The 20674-nt window shown below is 42.6% G+C and overlaps 3 protein-coding genes across 4 annotated transcripts in view; 1 reads left to right on the top strand and 2 right to left on the bottom strand.

Moving 5' to 3' along the window:
* Nucleotides 1–1730, bottom strand: part of LOC119434012 (pancreatic lipase-related protein 2-like) — a 74450-nt gene extending 72720 nt beyond the window's left edge. The window contains 2 exon segments of the mRNA XM_037701308.2: nt 940–1060; nt 1592–1730. Coding sequence (XP_037557236.1) covers nt 940–985 — 46 coding nt within the window. The 5' untranslated portion in view covers nt 986–1060; nt 1592–1730.
* The window catches only part of LOC119434109 (nucleoredoxin-like protein 2), a 150519-nt gene that overhangs the window by 72417 nt on the left and 57428 nt on the right, over nt 1–20674 (top strand). The window lies entirely within an intron of this gene.
* Nucleotides 9571–20674, bottom strand: part of LOC119434108 (pancreatic lipase-related protein 2-like) — a 29398-nt gene continuing 18294 nt past the window's right edge. The window contains exons 7-10 of the mRNA XM_037701425.2: nt 18323–18580; nt 15809–15923; nt 13764–13938; nt 9571–9702 (exon numbers count right to left, since the gene is read on the bottom strand). Of these exons, the coding sequence (XP_037557353.1) occupies nt 9571–9702; nt 13764–13938; nt 15809–15923; nt 18323–18580 (680 nt within the window). The remainder of the gene's footprint in view (nt 9703–13763; nt 13939–15808; nt 15924–18322; nt 18581–20674) is intronic.

Below are 20674 nucleotides of genomic sequence, written 5' to 3'. Positions count from 1 at the left end.
TTCACGTTACCAGCGCAATATAAAGCGCAACACAAACAACAGACGCATACACCACAAGCGCTTTATAAAACGTTACAAATCGAAGAGAAACAGAAACCACATACACCGGGTTATATTTGTCTCATTTTATTTAGCGTTGGTAACATAAATCCAGAATCAAGCAGCCAACTAGCCTTCCCTAACACCCTTACTAGCAGTAACATAAGCATGCTGTTCGCATATTTCTTGTTAACTTGCATTGTTCCGTGCTTACCCGTCTTTGTTATCTCTATTTCATGGTCGAATAAATAAACCTTCTATTCTCCGGCGCATAGGCATTGTCTCACTTTCATTTGGCGCAAAAATATTGACATACGCACTTATAGCACACATTGCGCTCATACCCATATCAAATACACAACAAGGAAAGCAAATGTTTAATGAAAGGAAACACTGCTAGTATAGTATGGACAGAAAGATATGTACTTGTGGACCACACAGGAAGTATACATATGCATATAATTATACACCAAAATAAAAACAGTAACCACATTAGGAACTTTCTTTAAACATCAACTCTCATATCAACACGAAGTTCATCAACACACTCCAACAACGTTATCAGCTATGCCTCCTTGAGGGACCTACTGAATTAGCGCCCAGCTTTCGGAAAGCACAGAATTTTGACTTTCTGAGTTACAGAGGACGGCATGCTCAACAGACTGCACTTACTAACCACAGGCTCTGTGAATTAAGCCCCACATTTTTCGCAGATGCTGTGTCCCGTAGACTTTTGTGGCCAACTGTAAGTTCACGCTCATTTAGGAAGCAAGCATAGTACAAGGACTGTCGGCGTACAAGGCACTGCCGAAGACAAGTCAAGCGCGAGGCAAGAAGTTACTCCTGCATAAAGGAGTTGGCAAATTGGCCCCGACGGACAGCGAACGTCCTGAAACTCACCTTTGACCTGAGGTTGCTCGGATGAGCTTCTCTTGAACCGTGTCATGTAGGACGGCGGCAAACGCCTAGCAGCGCGTACAGGGCAGCTCCTCGATGCCGGTCCATGACGTGTTTCCAAAAACTGCGGAAAGAAACACGACCGTGAGTTGTCAGTCTGTAATCGACAGCTGTGAAAAAAATCAATCGTGCCAGTTCCGTTGCACAGCCTCGTGGGGGAGTTCACTGAACTGCTCCGGGAGGAACTAGCGGCACCTCGCTTCGTCCGAGTTCGTATATATACTGAAGCGAGACATGTTTTGGCGAGCACCCTTTAGCACCATTTCGCTGCTGCAGAGACAACAACAACGCCGATATGTACACATTTGAGCCGTGTAATGTTCTCATGCTCGACGCGATACGCGTCCGTGTGAAATCGAGCAGCACTCGAGACAACAGCGAGATACAAGAAGCGGAGTAAAGTGCGAGCGAGACACTCTGCATATGTACTCGTGATACTCCTGACCGATTCTGTTTGCCCTTGACAACTGCGAACCGTTAGACTCGTTGATAATGAACCCGTTCAGCACGGACTTGGAGTATGGAGATCACTTCCGGAAGAAAAAAAGTCATTGCCCTTTCGACGAGTACGTGCCTATACGCATGGTTGCGTTACCTCAAGCGGCAGCTTGAGATCCACACCGCCAGGCCCGGATCAGTCATTCCTCTGTGCGTTTGCTGGAAGGGTGTAAAAAACTGCGACGTTACGACGTCTAACGGACAGTGTTCGCACCTGACGCATGTTATTGTCGCGTTATCTAGACGGGCGCGTGGGCGCCGCGAATCACGCGAACCGCTCTGATAAGATAGGAGCTAGCTGCTTTGTTTCTTCTTCGGGTAGTTATGCCAAGCAGGTACTTCCATGTGGTTTATTTGCTCATGCACAGTAGTCTGCGTTTCATGCTTTCACTTTCTCCTCTAAGTCTTGAACTTTGGCGGTATTGACAGCATACTTTCCCGATTCCTCGCTTGTACAACAAATGAATTTTGAGGATAACTTACATACTTGAAAGGAAGTCGGAGACAGCGTAATGAACCTATGAAATGTAAATGGCAGAGCTAATGTTTAACACAGAACAGTATGTCAGCCCTTATTCAAACGGAAGTGGATGATATCCGATTTGTCAGGAAGAAAGAATCAATGAATGAATGAATTCTGGGGTTGTACGTGCCGAAACCACGATTCGATTATGAGGCACGCTGTAGTGGGTCCTTCGGATTAATTTTGACCACCAGGGGATCTTTAACGTGACCCTCATGCACGGGACACGGGGGCGTTTTTGCATTTCGACCCCCCCCCCCCCCCCCCCCTTCGAAATGCGGCCACCGCGGCCGTCACTTGATCCCGTCACCTCATGCTTAGCAGCGCCAACACCATAGCTGTTAAGCCACCGCAGTGGGTGGAAAGTACCTAAATAAGTGTAGTTTGTCAGGTCATAAGTGCATAGAAGAGTGAACAAGATCAGATAAGTGGTAACAACGTGAGTGCCGACGCAAGCGAGAAGTAATGGAGGGTGGCAGAGCATTGTTCGGATTGGCGAGATTATAGAATTCGCAATCATATGGCAGGTTTTGTTGATACTAGACAACTGTAACTGGAGACTGCAGAAATTTGTTTTTGCTGTGCAGTGGACCTGAAAATAGGCTCCTGTTGATGATGCTTACAAAGTACGCAGAGTAAACTCCCTTTGTTTGCTCTTGATAATAAGTCTTTGTTCTACAATTTCCAAGCTTAAAAGCATTGCTTTCGGTCTGTATTCTCTACGAACAATGAAAAATCAGTGTGCTAGTTTCAGCGATCTCTGCCGACGGACTGCCTACTACGGCATAACTGAAGACTATAGCTAAAAGTGTTCGTAAAAGCAGGTTCCAGCCAATCCTGATGTTGGACATATCATTAGCGAAAGCGGTCGGTTTATGCCAAACAGCTCTTGCTACAAAAACTATGTCAATTTCGGCCTAGATTAAACTTGAGAAGAAAAAAAAAGAGCGTGTGAGAAGTTGTGCACAGGTTATTGATGATTACTGCCAATGTATAATTACAATGTCGAACGCCTCTATAATGCTATTCGCTTTATTAAGGAATGATGCGCTTGAAGACCTACATTTATTGCAGTGAGGATATTAGGGCAAAGCTTGTTGCTTTATTGCGTGATTCCCTAGAGAATAGGGTCCGAATTCACAAAGCTATTGTTTCGTAACCGCTATTTGACCTTCACCAGTTGCCTTCGTTAATACTATACGCAGCATCAAGACGGCTTGAATTTCCTTGTATGTACAATACTAGCGTAAGAAGTTTTTATGTGAATGGGCAAACCGAGGCACTTAATCAGCGCATCTGTATCGATAGTGTAGATAGCTGTAACATATAAGCCAATCGATCACGTGTGTATTTGTCTGCATCGGCACGAGCGTGGAAGGCGACTGCGTTCCTCCTCTCCCGCCGCGGAATCCTCGGCAGCCGCCACTGGTGAAAGGGTGTCAGGAGCAGAGGAAGGGCTAAACTGAAACTCTAAACTAAATTTTCAGGGGTTTAAATCTAAACGACACCCGAACGCTCTCTCGCGACAGCACATGCGTCTCGCAGGCATTCGGCGACGAACGAGCCCGCGCCCTTTGCATGGGCGCTCTGGCGTCGGCGATGAAAGTCCAATCACCGCAATCACCGACCACGAAAATGGGGCGAAATATTCAGAGGAAGCTATTCGCTAAAAAGCCCTCACGCTTTCCTTGCCTTCGTTGTCTGTTGGCTTCATGTAGTTGCGTTTAAAGAAAAATTGAGCATCTTGGTTCCTGTTCTTCGCGGTCATTGCACAGCGAGGGCATCGACTCTGGAAGCTTCGATACCTTACATAACACGCGAGGGTTTATTGGTCCGTTAGTTTTCGCTTAAGTTCGCATACTACGTTGGCCATGCTACCATGGCATACTACGCATACTACGATGGCCATGAACGGCGCTGGCTAACGTTTGCATGGTTAGATCTTGTACACACAGACAAATACTATATAACGAAGTCGATACGATATAACGAAGTTCAAGATCATCGCATACGTAATGCGATAGATGTGTGTTCGGCTCCCACCGTTGATGCTGTTTTGTCCATTTTCATTTGCCTTAACCTAATGATTTCCGCATTGCAAATAAAGCCGCCGATGATTTCCCTGATGCTTTCTTAGCTCCGTTGTTTGCTGGCTTCGTGAGATTGTGTAGAATAAAAATTCAACCCCTAGGTTTCCCATCTTCTGGCTCACGCATTGTGAATTTTGCCCGTCACGGTAGTTACGCGTTGGCGGTGCTTGAAAGGCCCGCTTTGCCGCAAGCGTTTTCCGATCTGGAAACTCACGGTAAGGCAAAAGGATTTGCTCATGGCCGGACCGCAGTTCCAGAACTCGAGGGAGGTACTGCACATGTCGCACACCGACGTGTATTGAGCGCACCTTGATTTTTATCTGCATGCTTGAGTACGAAAGAAGTTCGTCTTTTCGCGGAGTGAGTGGTCAGGAAACATCTGCGAACAAGGGAACTTAAGCGGAGGATTTAGCTCGGGGCGAACTAGTTTTCTTGTTCAATTACGCGGGAACGGCCGTGACAATCCGGATAAAATATGTGGCATTGAATCGAAGTTACATTCGCGGGACACTTGAGGGGTAATTTTTTATTTATGCGCTCAGGTGTTTTGCGAAATTGGCGAGAATGGTCAATATTTAAAAAGAAAATTTAGGAATTAAGTTTATAACTCTTGCAACTAAAGAAAAAAAAACAGATACGTCAATTCTGTAAATTACACACATACTAATTATATGCTTACAATGAAAAAATGAACGCCATAATCCATGATTTACTAAAATGAGTGCTCTAGTTTTTTACCTTTATTTTTAAAATGTGTTATTAAACATTTATTAAACATTTTTGCAAATTATTGGTCTTCTATGATAAAAAAAAGATGCTCCTATAAGGTGTTGAAATTATTATTATACTCTGAAGCGCAACAATTGCTTTTTTTTTTTTTTTTAAAGTTTATTCAGAGATTTGAAGTTCCTCACGTATTCGCTCAGGTATGGCGAGGCCTGAAATCATGTTATCCTGCTCGATAAAGGAAGAATGCAGTCATGCAAGACATGGGCAAAGAACATCTAGTTGTCGGCTAACGACAAGATATTCACGCTGCTGACTGAGGTGGTAACGTTTTACCCTTATCCTGGCCAATCTGGGGCTAGATTCACGAAGCTTTTCCTTCGTAAGTGCTCTTTTATCTATTATCTAAAGCTGCCGCCTTAGATAATGTCTTGCATCAGGATTGGCTTAAATTCTTTCTTACGAATAATTCTAGCGTAAGAAGCTTTTGTGAATTCGGGTTCTGAAATATTAACCTGTGCCATTGTGCGGTTACACCGTACTGCGCTCGCATATGATGACTTCAAAAATATTTCCAGGGCAGGTTGGTCGTGAGGATGGGCCTACGGAACAGGGAGTTGTTCGATGCAGGACCATGTAAAGCAACGTAATTAGCATAAAAGGTTGTTGTTGGGTAATTTCGATTTTTCTTTAAGGCCACGTTCGGCATTGCGCTTATGTGTTATACCTTTATTTTACCTAATTATCCTGCGCACTGCTTGACAGAAACAAAGGGTACTTGAGATGGCCGACACACGTAAACACCACTCTTGAATGGCTAAAGTTGAATATTTATTCCCTATAAATTCTCATATACAAATGGCTACAGGTGAGGTATAGAAAGAGGTACTACCGTTAGACCTTGTGGCGGAGGCCTCTTATCATAGGACACAGAAAATAACAGTGCTTCTGGACAGTGAAAGAGAAGCATAGGCCAACGTATCAGCAATAAAGATAACTAGAATTCAATGGATTACTACGACGGTTGCCTAAACTCTCTTCCGAAATCTGCAAAACGCGTTACCGCTTCAGTAACAAATTATTGAGTGTTCTTAAGGCCTCCGAATTTGTATGTTTTCATGAAAAGACGGTGCATATTCCAGAAAAATGGTTTCGACTAATCAGACAACTATTTGGTTACAACAGCCTAGTCGTCATAATTACAAAATTTCTTTGCGAATATTGACCCTTATAGACGCAGATGCGTTAGAACATGAAAATACCTGAACATTTGTGACAAGTAGGTGCGCTGGTTGTCAATCAGCAAATGGCTATATCACGCAACAAAGAACACTAATTTACAACAGTTATACGGAGGAATACATCGACGTTCTCATAAATTGTGAGGTTTTGCGTGCCATAACCACGATAAGATTATCAGGCACGCCGTAGTGGGAGACTACGGAAAAAATGTGACCACCTGGAGTACTTTAGCGTGCATCTAAACCGAAGTATTCCCGAGCGTTTTTGTATTTCGCTCGCATCATAATGCGGTAACCGCGTCTGGGATCCAACCCGCGACCTCGAACTCAGCAGCTCAAAGCTTTAGCCATTAAGTTACCACGACGGGTAAACCTGGTAGTACACTTCCCCAAAAATGTCTTGCGCTACTCTCCGTACTTAAGCGACTTATTACACAGTTTGTGGTTAGACGAGGATTACTTTACATACAGCGTTACATTCAAGGTTTTTTTGTTGTTTTTGTTTTCTTGTCGTCACTAGTCGGAACATTTAACACTTATTTGCGTCTTCATACAGAGCCACCTTGACAGAAATGGTTATGTTCCTTTCAACGGATACCTTCATGGTGACTCCAGCACGTATGTGATGCTCATGCTGGTGGTCATTCATTTCATTCCCCATCTTTCGCATCACCTCCACGGAATACATGGTTATCGTCGAGGTGGCACAAAGAGGTTTTTCTCGCAGGTGTACAAGCAGGTAATTAGCAGCATTGAGGTGGAAACATAATGCATATTGATTGTAAGCAAAACAAAACACCATGGCAGAAAGAGGAAAATGCTTTTATATATTTTTTCTTTCTCTCTATTTTCGTCTGTTGTCCACGAAATTGCGTCATTAGTGTTTTATTACTTTAGTTATAGACTTGTCTGATGATGTTTTGCAGTATAGTGAACGTTTTTTTTTCGTTGATTTTCTTAGCTAAGACTGGAATATTCACTAGTGGCCAAACTTCCTCTATTTCCTAGCTAGTAAATAAGGGGAACAACTCTTGAAAGGGTGACCCAAATACCGGGCCGTCAGCTATAGGTTTTTGCAATCAGAACGTAAGTGATGGCCTATATAATTTTATAAGTGATACAAAGAAACTATCGTGCCATTTTTTATCATATTATTATTATTATTTAATTGTGTACTATTATTATTTCATTAATTCTCCTTATTATCTCTTTAATATTACGTAATTTCCTTTAAGTTCTCGTACTACTACGTACCGAGTCTTGTCCTATGCATCCTAGTGAGTGCCCGTCATATCACGTAGAATCAACCAATCAACCAAAGCTGCAGGAAGCATAAGAACAAGATGTTTCACTGACGTCAGTAGTTTGTGTGGTGACGTACCGTCTGTTCCCGAAAATTTGGGCTCACCACAACGTTTGCCAGATAGTTAACGAAACTCTGTAACCTTGCTGCAGTCGTCCGTGCCAGCCTGCTCTTATGCCGTTGTACTTGAAGCGGGTGTTGAAGCCTCTGTACTTTCGAAGCGGTTCAACGCTGCTGACCACAGCACGCCCTTTAGAATTTGCTCACGGTGTGGTCATAGTTTCACCCGGCTATATACCTTTTAAAAGAGACTGTGCAGTGTGTGTCACAATAATATCGCACACCAAAGCCCTCATCTATGGTTGTAACGGCATCACAGAGATTCTGTGATCCATAGAGTCGAATATGCGTGTGCCTGTATGTCGTGTTACTCAGTTTCCCACCGCTATGTTATTAACACAGAACAAAACGGAAGAAAAGGGACGATGTAGACGATCGTATGATTGAGGTGATCGCATTCGCGCTTGTATTGCCCTTTTACTGCAGTGCGTTCAGAGCCTGAGTAGCCTTATGAGTGCTCCGCATTTATTGGAAACACTTCGAAAGCATACCGTCAAAAAAAAAAAAAGAAAGGAAAACGAGGACCGCAGAAATGGCTGCATTATAAACAATAAATACTGTAGCAATGTTCATAAGCAAAAAGTTCTTCTTTCAAGCGTCCTGTGATGGCAGTTTGCGAAGCCCACTACCCTGGTTTTCCGAGGCAGATTGCTGATGGAGTACTTATCTAAGATCCAACTTCATAACAGGTTAATGTGCAACGTAGACATAAAAATTGTTCAGGATAAAAACAATGTTGCAGCACAGATATTTCCCCTAGAGCTACTCGACTCTCAGAAAGAACTAACGAAACAGTTATCGTGATCTGGATGAGTTTTTGTCATCCCTGTTTGTCTGTTCAGCTCTTACTGGGACTATTTTCTGGTCTATTCGGTCTATAGGATTGAATCGACAAAGCTTTTCGTATATAAGTGATGTTTGCCGCTGGCTAGCTACCCTCGCTAATAATATGTCCAACAGCAGGATTGGCTGGATTTTGCTTTTACGGGTAATTATAGCGTAAGGAAATTTGATGAATACGAGCCCTCGACCTTGAGACCGCATTCAAAAAGCTTTTAGTTCACAAGTGCTGTTTGTCATTGGCTGGTCGTCTATGCTTTATAGCCCACCTCACGATTGACTGTGATTTACTCTTATGAAGAGTTTCAGCATAGGAGGTTGCTTTGTGAATGCGAATTAACACAGGGCTCAAATTCACGAAAACGTTCTTATGATCTATTCGTATAAGAGCTCTGTCATCCAATAGTGATGTAAGACATATTACCGAGGGCGTGCACCCATTAACGAAATACACAAATTACTAACGAAAAGGCGTATCAACCGAAGTCGACGCGAATGAAGACAAGGTCAGCGTACGCGGTATATGTGCTTTTATGTAATGAAATTGGGGGTATTGAAATGATGCAATGTTGCATAATTGCATGACATTTTTGCATTATTTACATTATTTATTCGTCCCTCTGTCAGACATTTTTTTTTCCGAACCCTCTCTTTCCTGTATTCATGTCAAGGTTTTTTTTATTGCACTTCTTTTTTACGCGCACGTACGTCGACGTTGTTTTCTGTCATGTCAATTTTGGTAGAAGCGCGTTCATTTTTTTTAATAATATGCTAGGTGGGCCGATCCATAAGGTAGTGCCATTGATGGTGCAATGTAGTTATTTTCGACTATATTGGTCCTAATTACGTCCGTAACGTTAACATTACCTACTCTGCGATTAATTCTCGCGTTTTGTCTAGTTGAGACCTACATTTTGATATCTTTTTGCGACTCGCTATGGCATTACAAAGTAACGAAATCGTTCCTTTCGTTAAGTGGTTACATACATAATGAACCAGATCCCAGATATGCCAAACCCGTATGACGTCAGATAGGAACATTTTGTCTTCAAAAGATTTGTGAAGGCCGCCCGTAGAGTGTGGATAAGCGATTATAAATGTCATTCCTCCACAACATTTATGATAGTTTTGTGCATTTTGGGGTGTTTTACATTCAGGCATGGGTCATAGCCATTCTTAGTTTCAGAGCATGATTTATGCTTGAGAAGCTGTGTCTTTTACGTGTATGCAGACTTATAGTGTCTTTTGCAGAGCAATGGACAGCAAAATGACGTCTAGCAATCCTTTAATGCCACCGGGATGTGTGTTGAGATTCCTGCAGGGTTCCACGCAGAGCACTTGTGAAATGTTTTCTCTAAAGCTTCGCTGAAACAGACAAAAATGTTGCATGTCAAGAATTGGAATACTTCACATGCACGAATGAAACACGAAAACAATAATAAAAACTGGAAAGTCTGTATTATGTATGTTGCGAGTGCTGAAGTGTTATAATTTCGATGCTGCAAAGCATGACTGCTCCAACAGGCAGTCTAATACTATGGGTGTGTTCCAATACTCGCCTTAGACGGCTAAATAGACAGCTAAGTGGACGGCGGCCATCTTAAGTCTCGTTCCAATTCTCACGAAGATGTCAAAGTAGACAGCATCGCGAAGACAGCATCGAAGTCAAAAACGATGCAGGCTACTTTCCTGTCTAAACAAGATGGCGACTGAGCAGGGCGCTTAGAAACTCGATGGGAAGGTTGTCTGCGCTCACGAAAACGTAGACAGGCTTTTCTATACACTTAATGTAAGTCACATCATGTTTTTCATAGGTTCGCAGGCGAAAATACTTAAAATACAGAACTAATGTGTGCCTTTCTCAGCTTTGTTTTTGTCGCCGCGAGGTGGCGTCACGTCGCAGAAGCGTCGTCCAGACGGCTCGAAACGCGTTCCATTACTTGTCCTAGAAGCTGTCTTGGCTGTCTTCGTAGACATCAAAGTAGACTGTCTACGATGATGGAAAGAATTGGAACACAGCCTATAGCTCCAACAATGCTGGTTGCCGTAAGATGATTATTGCAGTATAGTGCATGCAGTCATACTGACTTCAGCCTGAAACCAGCGTTGTTTTTTTTTCTTTGCGTTTCTAGACGAGATTGGGGAGTTTATGAACCTCACAATGTTTCAATCATTGTGCTTATTAAAGAGCTTATTTTTTGGCAATACAAAAGCGGGGCGGAGAGAGTCTTAGAAAAGTTCGTATTTCAGGAATCGCAAATTGAAAGAGCTTGACTTTAGGGTTGGAAAGGCAATTCCACGGCTTATCCATATGATGCACTCGCTCCTATATGCTTGATACCTGCCTTGCTTAAACTACGTGGCTCAAACCAATCGTTCATTTTAATGATACCTTGATTACGCAAGAAAGAAAAGCGCTTATACGGTGTGTTTTAAATCATTTCCTGGCATATTTCTGCCTCAACGTTTTATCGACAATCCTTCATCAGCTTATCGAGTGAGATACACAAAAGTTTCCTGTGAACGTTGAACTACTGATGAGTACATTGTACCAAACAGCTAAGTACTTTGACTTAGAAATTTACTCACGGGTCCTTCATGCCTGCGTTTTAGTAACAAAATACTTAGGATTCATAAATGTTCACAAATAATCGTACGAATAGGAATCTCTCAAACGTTTCCACAATTAGTTCGTGGTACCTTGAGCCGGATAGCTACTTCGACAATCCTCAATCAGTCCATTGTACGACGTGCAAATGACGCATGGATATCGAGCGACTTATTGAATACATTCGTTCGGAACTGATTCTTGCATTGAGTTCAGAAATCCTTGCATTGTTCCGCGTTCTTGTACAAGATTCGCAGAAGGCTCACTGAAAGTAACCTATATTAAGACAAAAAATGTCTCTAACACCAGTTTGTTTTATTGGATAATTTCAACTATTCCCTCACAATACGTTTTCACTCAAGTTTTCACCCCCCGACCCACCCGTTTAACCGCCGGCTTCTTGGCCAATCCCCGGAAGTGGTTATGTACCATGGCACAGGAAGCAAGCAAGCATGCAAGCAGTGACAGCGTAAGCTGGAGGAGCGGCTCCACAGGAGCTCCATTTTCGGCAGCACGCACTAAAGGGTCTTAGAGGCGAAGTGTTTTCGCTTCGTTTTCACGAGAACAATCTGAGCTGTCCGCCCGGCGTCGACGGCGAGCTGCGGCTTATGCTGCTCTCTGCACAGCAGTCTGCTGAGTCCGACGTTGCCTGGCTGTAGCCGCACGCGTAGCTCTATACGATTTACTTCTTCAGCAGCATTTCGTGCCTTGCGAGGAGGCGCCATGTGTACCGAAGAATAAGCACAGGTATCGAGACTACGCATCACACATGTCACATCCCTTGACCCGCAGCAAGATACGATGCTGTTCATGATGATGATGATTTATGGGCATACCTTTTGAAACGGAGCGGTGACACAGTCACCTAGACTGCTTGATTTAATTATATATGCCGTACATGTTTTTCATTATAGCCTTTTTATACATCTCCTTAATATTCTTTTTCTTCCTCAAGACAATCCAACCATTTCTTGGCCAGTCGCCCATAGTGGGCAGGACACCTTACTTCAGCGGGTAGGAGCCTGGCCATGGATGGCTGCGATAACGCCCTTTGGCGCACAAGCATTAGAACAGTGGGCGTAACATACATTGATAAAGTGAGGCCAGATTTCGCTAACAGACATTTCATAATGATACGTGTTATCTTGAACGACGAAAGTAGACTACAGTGCAGATTATTCCCAGTGTTATCATTGTACGAGCTGAATACTGCATTGCCCCCAGTCCTGGTTACTTTCTTGCAAAGAACTTCACGCGGCTCTTCACAAGTCACTTCTCATATTGAACAGAATTACACATCTTAATGCGACTAAATTAATAGCATGAGTGTGTGTGCGAATCGGTGAATTTATATGCCGTTTGCGTGTGCGTGTGTGATCACGGCATGTATCATATTTTGCACTCAACACGCAGAGTAGCACGCCAAGCTTTCAGCCAATCTAGAAAATTTTCGTTAGAGACTCTCCCTCCCCATAGCAGCTGGAACTAACGGTAAACTGTACTGTTAGTTTCGTTAAATGTAAACTAATAAGCAACACTCACTCAGTTTAGACTGATTTACTGCAAGCTTATCTGTGACTAGAAGCGAGTTTGCGGCCAAAGGGAGGTGCGCAGGCGTCATAGTGACGGCATGTATTTCACCGTATTTTCTTGCAAATACGCGCTTTTCGTGCGTGAAATGTTTACACAAGTCTTCGGTCTATGTCCACGTTTATATTTGAATGCAATTAGACCTTTCTCTTAACAAACACTTAAATAATTCCGATAAGACACTACCATAATATACGTGTTCTGCGACGACTCGTGTTCTCGTTTTCTCGAATCTCGTGTTCTGCGACGACTGTTTTCAATTATAAGACGAGGGACTCGAGGCAGAATGATAGTTTCTATTAGTCAAGCTTCCCGAGAGCAGCCGACTTCAGAGTTGACGCAATAACCGCCAATCGCGATTGTTCATTGCCAAAGTGTCACAAATTATCTATTATATGAATACTTTAAGGGCATGCTGTAATTTCCCAATTGAAGTCAGCTAGTAATTAAAGCATAGCCTATTGCCGGAAACTCACTGCCTTGCACCAGTATTCTAGAAATTGAATATCTGCAGCAAGATGCTGCTGTTTTCGATAATACGCATCGGCACTGTGTCAAAATGTAATATTCATTTTACAGAATAGTTATATACTTTTTTATTCTTAGTCAGAACTGGGTTTCTAAGCCAATGCTTCTGATTACATTGAGGATGTTTCAAATTATGACAATATTTAATTAAAAAGAGGGGTTTAAAGTGAAAACAATTGCTCATACAGCAAGAACGTTCACTTGGTAGAGCCGGGGCAAGAAAAGCGTGAGGTCGGAAATATTTGCGAAGAATGGCCAACCTCACTTACCAATGAAAAGTTTTGTAATTTCTGTTTTGTGATCGAGTCAGTATATTTCCCCATTTTTCGATGAAACATATTTGATCCATATCGCTTCAAAGCTTGCCTAAGGTGATGATATAATGTGCTTAGCATGCATTTTAATTCAAAGTGAGAACGTTCGTTTCAGTACAAAACTGAGTATAAAAATCATTAATACTAACATTAGTAACGCGTAGGGGGGTGTTCTGCTCGAGTTTCTCTTTGTGTGCTTGGTTCGGTACTCAGATTACCATTTCGCAGAACGCATAAAAAAGCGCTAGCAAAATTCGTTGCCCACTTGTTCAGGATGCTGAGGGCCTCGAAATACTATGGCTTCTGCGGCGCATGTATGGACAAAACAGACATTTGTCCATGAAGCATGTCGATTTATTACGGCTCATCGTCGCAGTCATTCTTACCTTTCCGTAAATGCTGACGTCATCGGTCGAATGGAGACTCGAATCATAGGAATGTTGTAGGTGAACAGGATTTGGGTCGTCCTGTATTCCATGAACAGCCTGCTTTGTGCCGGTTATTGGGGTTGACGACGAAACCAAGAACGTGTAGTTCCGCTGCGGATTGAAATCGATTGGCCTGCGTACAAGACGTAGTTTTGTTGTCAACTTAGGCGCCGGAAGCCTAACATTATTGACTGATTTTGTAAAAAGAAAAAAAATTGATGCATTTGTCCATACCGCCTGATATACATTCATTGCCCAAATATCTAATTCTTTATATTTCCTACTCTGCGCCCCCAACACTCGAGCCATATTTTGCAGCTATCCACCATAAATTCACTAACTGGTTTATATTGTCATTGTTAATTATTCACTCGCTCCTTTCTTTCAGATTCATTAATCATTCCTGTATTATCCATAAAGTCCAAGGCCTCGGGCAATGTTACTACGTCCTGACTGACCTTTGAAGAGACACTGCGACATACTAACAATGTATTCCCTTTGATTTCAGTGCTATTTTCACACGCTGCTCATGTACATATATACTCATAATCGTTTAGTTCTCTTCTATAGCACAGCGTTTTATGAGGCATTCTGATTTGGCTTCGAACAGCAGTCCACTATCTTTTGAGAGACCGTAAACTGTAACGGAGAAAGAAGGCGCGCGCCGTGTTTCATCCTAACAACGACAGACGTCGCCACCACTCCGCTACCGCAAATTCTGAAATTCTGAGTTATATACATACCTCACACTCAAAGTTATACAACATTCGGCACATGCCTTGCTGAATGTTCATTGATCTCGTATCAGCTGCCAAGCCTATTAAATATTCTGCAGCAGGATAATATCGACCCATTTGCGACACCTTTGTCGAACTTCTTTATTGTTTGCGTTTGTTGCAGTGATGCGTGGGGTTATATAATTTTTATATAAATTTTTGCACTTTTCGTTTTAACTTTGTTCTTGTGATAAATACTTGTTATAGGTCTGGTTGCGTTTTGTATGGCTAAATTAGACCTACGTGCTCTGTAATTCACTATCTGTACCTCTTTTTTTTCCGCCAATGCCACTGAAGCCTTTCTTTTTGTTCAGATGTGACTGCTATGTATTGTTACTATTCTAATTATGCGCACTTTCCCTGTTGTCAATGCGTATGCTGGCGCCGTGGGCTGCAGTCAAACTTGTTTAGTTTCATATTCGGCCCCATTATCCTTGTGGGTCAAATAATTCAATTCAATTTAATAACGCACCCTCTAAGCCAGTGACCATACCTCCGTACGCAATGCCTTGGCCCTCTATTCGCTTATAGTCAGTGTTACTATTTCAGAAATTTTGTCGCTAGATTTAGCAACACTCTTGTCTGTTCAGCTACATTTCTTAGAAACTTGCTTCACACCTGAATTAATAGAACGCCCTTTAATATTCCAAAGCTTCAAGTGGGCGACCGAAATTGGCTGTGACACGCGATTGTAACCGCTGTTTTAAAAACATCACCATGCGCGCGTTCGCAAGGGCAGATTCCGGGCAATCCTGATCCTGTACATAATAATAGCGTAGGCCGCCAGGCATTAGCAAAGATAACTTACGCACGAAAAACTTTGTCAATTCGGCACCAGGTTACCGTGTCCTTTTGGAACTAGGCGGAATTTTTGACCGTACTATCTGAATGTAAGCACGGAATGCAAGCTATCATTATCCGCAGTTTCATAACCATATTACTGAAGTAAAAGCCCTCCCTGCTGGTCAATTTACTGTTTATTCATTAGATGTGCGGACACCAGACTTACGTGAAACGTTTCGGTAGCTGCTTTACGGGTTATTAGCTAGTATTACGGTGTGTCAAGCAAGCTATGTTTTTTTTAATGCGCTCGAACGTTCTAGGGACAATTTTAGTGGCATTGCAGCAAAATTAAGAGAAACTTTAGCGTTGTCTTGGTCTCAATGTAGTGACACGCTCCAAGCGAAGTTGGCAACACTGCTTATAGGAGCAGGTGATGACTCTTACCCTTCGTTGACATTGATGCTCTCGTCGTGGCCTTCTTCTCGCAGGAGAACGACACCCCTGCCGTTGCCATATTGTACTTTTTTGCCAGTAGTTAGCGTAACTGCATACTGGAACACTGAAACGCCATGGAAGTTGAAAAAAAGTAGTATTTTACGCACGCAAATGTTTAAACGAGGTCAACTCATTATTACTTACAAGCATTACTCCCCTCTCAGCCAAGCATAATAAAATACGACATAGGAAAAAGAGAAAAGACAGGACAGAGCGTAAACTCTAGCAGTAACTAAATAGTTGAGAACGAATAAGAGCATCCTTGCATATAGTGTCCAGGCTTTTTTGTTTAATTTTTGTTTTATTGTTGATGAAAATAAACAGAGGAGTAGTTGCCGTTGGCCGGAGACGGGTGCCTCTTTCTTCTTAGTTAATAGTATAGGATAAATATAAAATAAACATATAAATTCTTGCATTTAGTGGTACTGTAATAAAACAGAAAGACATGTATCGACAACAAGAGTAAAAGTCTCTCTCGAACAGTTGTTGTTGAAACAGTCTGCGGACGTCTGGGGTACGGAAGTTTCAGACGCACGAATGCGACACCACTACACATGATGCGTTAAAATCAATATTCATCCCAAATGGCAGCGTCTTCAAAGAAGCGTTGAAGTGATTTGATTGATTTGTGGTGTATTATGTTTGGTGGTCATGGGCCTAACACTTTGGCAAGTGAAAAAGTTTGTTTTGAATCAAGTAAACAAAGTTCTGATGTGAATCACTTAAACGGAGTTCTTGTTCTAGGCGGCCGTCTTCGCGTAGTGTGCTTCGGACATTCGAGAAGTAGGTGGTACGTCCCCGTAGTCGTGACCGCACGAACACGTTGGGGAGGACACACGCTTATTGCAAACATAAAATTGCTTAGTGTAAGCAGTTCCGGGACGACATGGCCTCAATATGCGCACACTTCGTCGTCGGGCGTGAGGTGAGCCTGTTTTGTTTTGCCACAAGCACTCACCCCTTCCATCTTGTGGCTTGTGGCTTCTGCATGTTCGGTGGGGCCACTTGAGGCAACGCGCAGTTTTTGGACGTGACGTACTCCTACTGCTCAACTCTTCTCTTGATATCGCCTCTTTCACTATTATTTGCACTGATATTCACGCTCGCCTAGGAGATACCATGAACTATACACCGCGGAAATTTTCGCTTTGCAGCTTTTATTTTACATTCACTGGAACGTTCCTAACCATCCTGTTGTCACTTGTAAGATCCATTTCAAGTAGGGGTTTCGAATAGGGATATCTCTGAATCCAATCTAATATTTCAGAAAAATACCGTCATTATATATATATATATATATATATATATATATATATATTGCTTCGAATGTTATTCATTTCTATACAAAGCGAAAAATAAAGCTTGTGCGTAGTTCTCAAGAGCGAGAACGAACGTTTCATAATCTGAATCAGTGAGAAAGAGTTCTTTCTTCACCCAAGGCGGGTGGTCTCCTCAGTCCAGGTGGCCGTTGGCCGTTGATCGATAAAAAAAATTCGGCTTAATAACATAATTTGGCTACATGTATACAATGCAGTTCAGCACTGGACATCTAGTACAACTCAGCAGCTTGTAAATGAGAAACGACAGCTTTCTTTTATCTGGCGCACCATGGCAGTAACAGTAATGAAACTAGGGAACAGCTCGGCACCAATTTCCGCAGAGTGTTGTGTTCGTTGAAGCAGAGGAAGCTAGAGCACTGCATGTTGTTTAAGGATGCCATTATGGTGAGACTTGTTAAATAATAGACTGCTTTGCCCAAATGGCAACAACAAATTTGTATACAGGCTGCCTAAAAGAGAGGAATTCTTATTGAATGACTGATGGTTACTGCATGGTAGCTGTCTGCCCAGTGCGTTCGCTCAGGAAATGGTTACCGTGGGACATCACCGCCGCTCTCCTGCAGCCGAATCAATTTAATTCAATGCTTTTATTTTGACATCAATGATATGATGTCAGGCGCACAGACAAAAATCCACAAGTAATGCGCCTTGAAGGTGGTCTGCACACCCTTTCATGGCATTCATTTTCAGTGGGCACGGAAATATACATACCGGAAAATACAAAAAAATAAGCGTAAAGAATGACACAACTAAATTGTGTGCACAAAAGTATGAAATAAAAAGCAAGAAAAGTTTCCACTTACACAATATTTGTTGGTGCATCAAAGAAGAATAAACAACATAATAAAAAGGAAACATTCGTCGTTTGGAACAGTCATAACTTTCATCGGTCTCTCTTCCTTGGGACTTACTATTAGCGATATTAAGCATAGCATTGTCATCTCGTATACTCAAACAGAAACGAATATCCGACGATTTCAAACAGTGAATTCTCCAATCGAATAACCACTAATCGATTCGTAGTTCAAATTTCGAATATTCGCACACCCTTGATGTTTCACACAATTATTCTTAACCAACTCGCCAAGCTGCCCACCTATACGGACAAGGAGACTTCACTTACAACAGAATTTGCTGTGAGCGTTGGTGACGGTGAACATTGGTGTCGGCTCGTCCTTCTTGAAGCGTTTCCACTCTACAGCACGCTCACCCATGGCTGCGCACTTTGAGCCATCTGCGCCGCAGTTGGAGCATTGTCCCGACTCGTACGCCTCGAAGGTACGGCACTCGTAGGCGAGTGGCAGGCAGTCCTGGTTCGAGATCGACTCCAACATGTACTTGATGGCGCGCTGGTGGTTGCAGCTAAGGACGTCGCGGACACCTGGTACAGGCAACACAATCGCTATTTAACAAAATAATGTCTTCTTAATGCGACTACCACATATATTAGAATATAAGTACACCTTTCTTTTTTTCGAAAATGTTACCCAAAATGAATTGTCGACCTATAAGCGATAGTTATCGACCTGATGTTTATTTTTTTGTGTGTGTGTATGTTTTTTCTCGGCAGTGCTCAAAAATACGTTTAATTGCCGAACGTCTGGAAACAGTGAAAGGTTGTCGAAAGCCATAGATGGCGCGCGAGCCTTTGCGCCCAAATTGACCAAAAAGATCGTTTATTTAAGAAGTTTATGCGTACATGTAAAGTAGTAGACCTAAGTGCATTTAAGCCGTCTCGAAATGCCTTAGATAAGGAATTTTAAAAATTAACCAAGCCTTCCCCTACCGGAAAATGGGGGTAAGTGAGGCTAACCACGATGCGACGGCTGCGACGGAGAGAACGACGTCCCCGCCGCCGGCCGTTGTCGCTTGCGTTCGATGTCTCGAGTTTGCTCGGCGGCGTGGTTAGCAGCATTCGCCCGCCATTGCCGCTCGCGATTCCTCGAAATTAAATTGCTTCAAAATTAAATACGTCCGTTACGTAAGAGAATGAATGGCTCGTACCCCCTTAAGCGATGGCTCATATCCCCGTAAACGCGGCCTCCACATTACGACGACAGAAGAGAAGTGACACTATACGCTGGAATGATTAGCGGCAACGGAGCCAGCCGAGGAAGAAGCCGACGAACGCGGAGCAGTGGCACGAGCGCGTGCCGAGCACGAGCGCAACCCGAGGGGGGCCAACGAGCCAGTACGGAAGACGACGACGACGCTCGAGCAAATGCTGATGATGATAGTTTTTTGCATGCATGGACGCCACCGAAATCTATGCTTCATAACAAGCTTCGCTTTAAAAGTTAAATGAAATGTATTACTTTCGTCTATTTTCTTCCTGCTCTAAACGAACAGACGTATTATGGAACAAGCTGAATTCACTTGTCGGACGGAGCGAGAAAGAGGGACCGGTTGCATAAATATTACGTGGTGGGATTAGTCAATAGCGATGTTATGGTCAACGTGTTAAGCGATTATTTTGTGTACAGAAATTTTGACGGTGGACCACGCGCATCCTACACTACTTTAGATCCAGTTAGTGTAAACACGTTCTTTGTAGAAGCACCAGTAGAACCTGAAGTTTGTGCGGTTTGTTTGGAGCTGGAAAACAGCTGTAGCTGCGTATGCTGAGGGGCTGAAAGTAAAGCCAGCCAAATATGGAATCGATAAAATTGCTCAGCTGCTGACATATGTATTTACCCTATGTATTCCAACGGGCCCCATCCAAAATGCAAGTAGCTCGTGTAGTGTATTTTATAAGAAATGGAGCAAGAGAGGTGTTTCGAATTTCAGACGCGTGTCGTCATTGTCTGTGTTCTCTAAAAGCTCCGAGAAAAAAATCTTTTATCGACTATATCCTTTCTGTAACAAGCACGTGATATCGAAATGTCTGTACGCTTTTCTAAAAAAATCGATCAACAGAACTTGCTCTTCTCAATCACAAAGAATATAGATTGGAGAAGTTTGAAGAACAACAATTTGTTCTTGTAATTTTTGTTGATATCATGCAACCCTTTGATTACATAAATAATAAAATTTTATTGATAAATAAGTCACTATAGCATCCCTGCGCCCCTCCCGTGATGCTACTGAAAAGTTATCTTTCAGAAAGGACGTCAGTTTGTATCGACGACTAAAATACTATCAGACAGAAAGTAAATCATCTCAGGAGTGCCATAGGATAGTATTCTCGTGCCTTTGATCTTTAATTTATGCATAAATGACATGGTTCGTATCTCCTGAGATGTTAAATTTATAATTTATGCTGACAACAGTATATTTGTTTCGTCTTCATGAGATGCTGTTTTTTCTTGTCAGTGCCGCTTTGGAAGAATTAAGCACGTTGCTTAGAAGTGTGTGGGTGTAGGCCAGTTGGTAGGCCAGTATAGGCGGTTGACAGCTAATCACGAATTAAACATAAATACGAAAAAAAAACTTATTGCTGTAAAATGTAACCTTGTTTCTTTTGCTGATCAAAGAT

This window comes from Dermacentor silvarum, chromosome 11, assembly GCF_013339745.2.
Source record: "Dermacentor silvarum isolate Dsil-2018 chromosome 11, BIME_Dsil_1.4, whole genome shotgun sequence".
Taxonomy (NCBI): Eukaryota; Metazoa; Arthropoda; class Arachnida; order Ixodida; family Ixodidae; genus Dermacentor; species Dermacentor silvarum.
The sequence above is the reverse complement of the archived record's forward strand: the minus strand, read 5'-3'. Positions and strand labels throughout refer to the sequence as shown.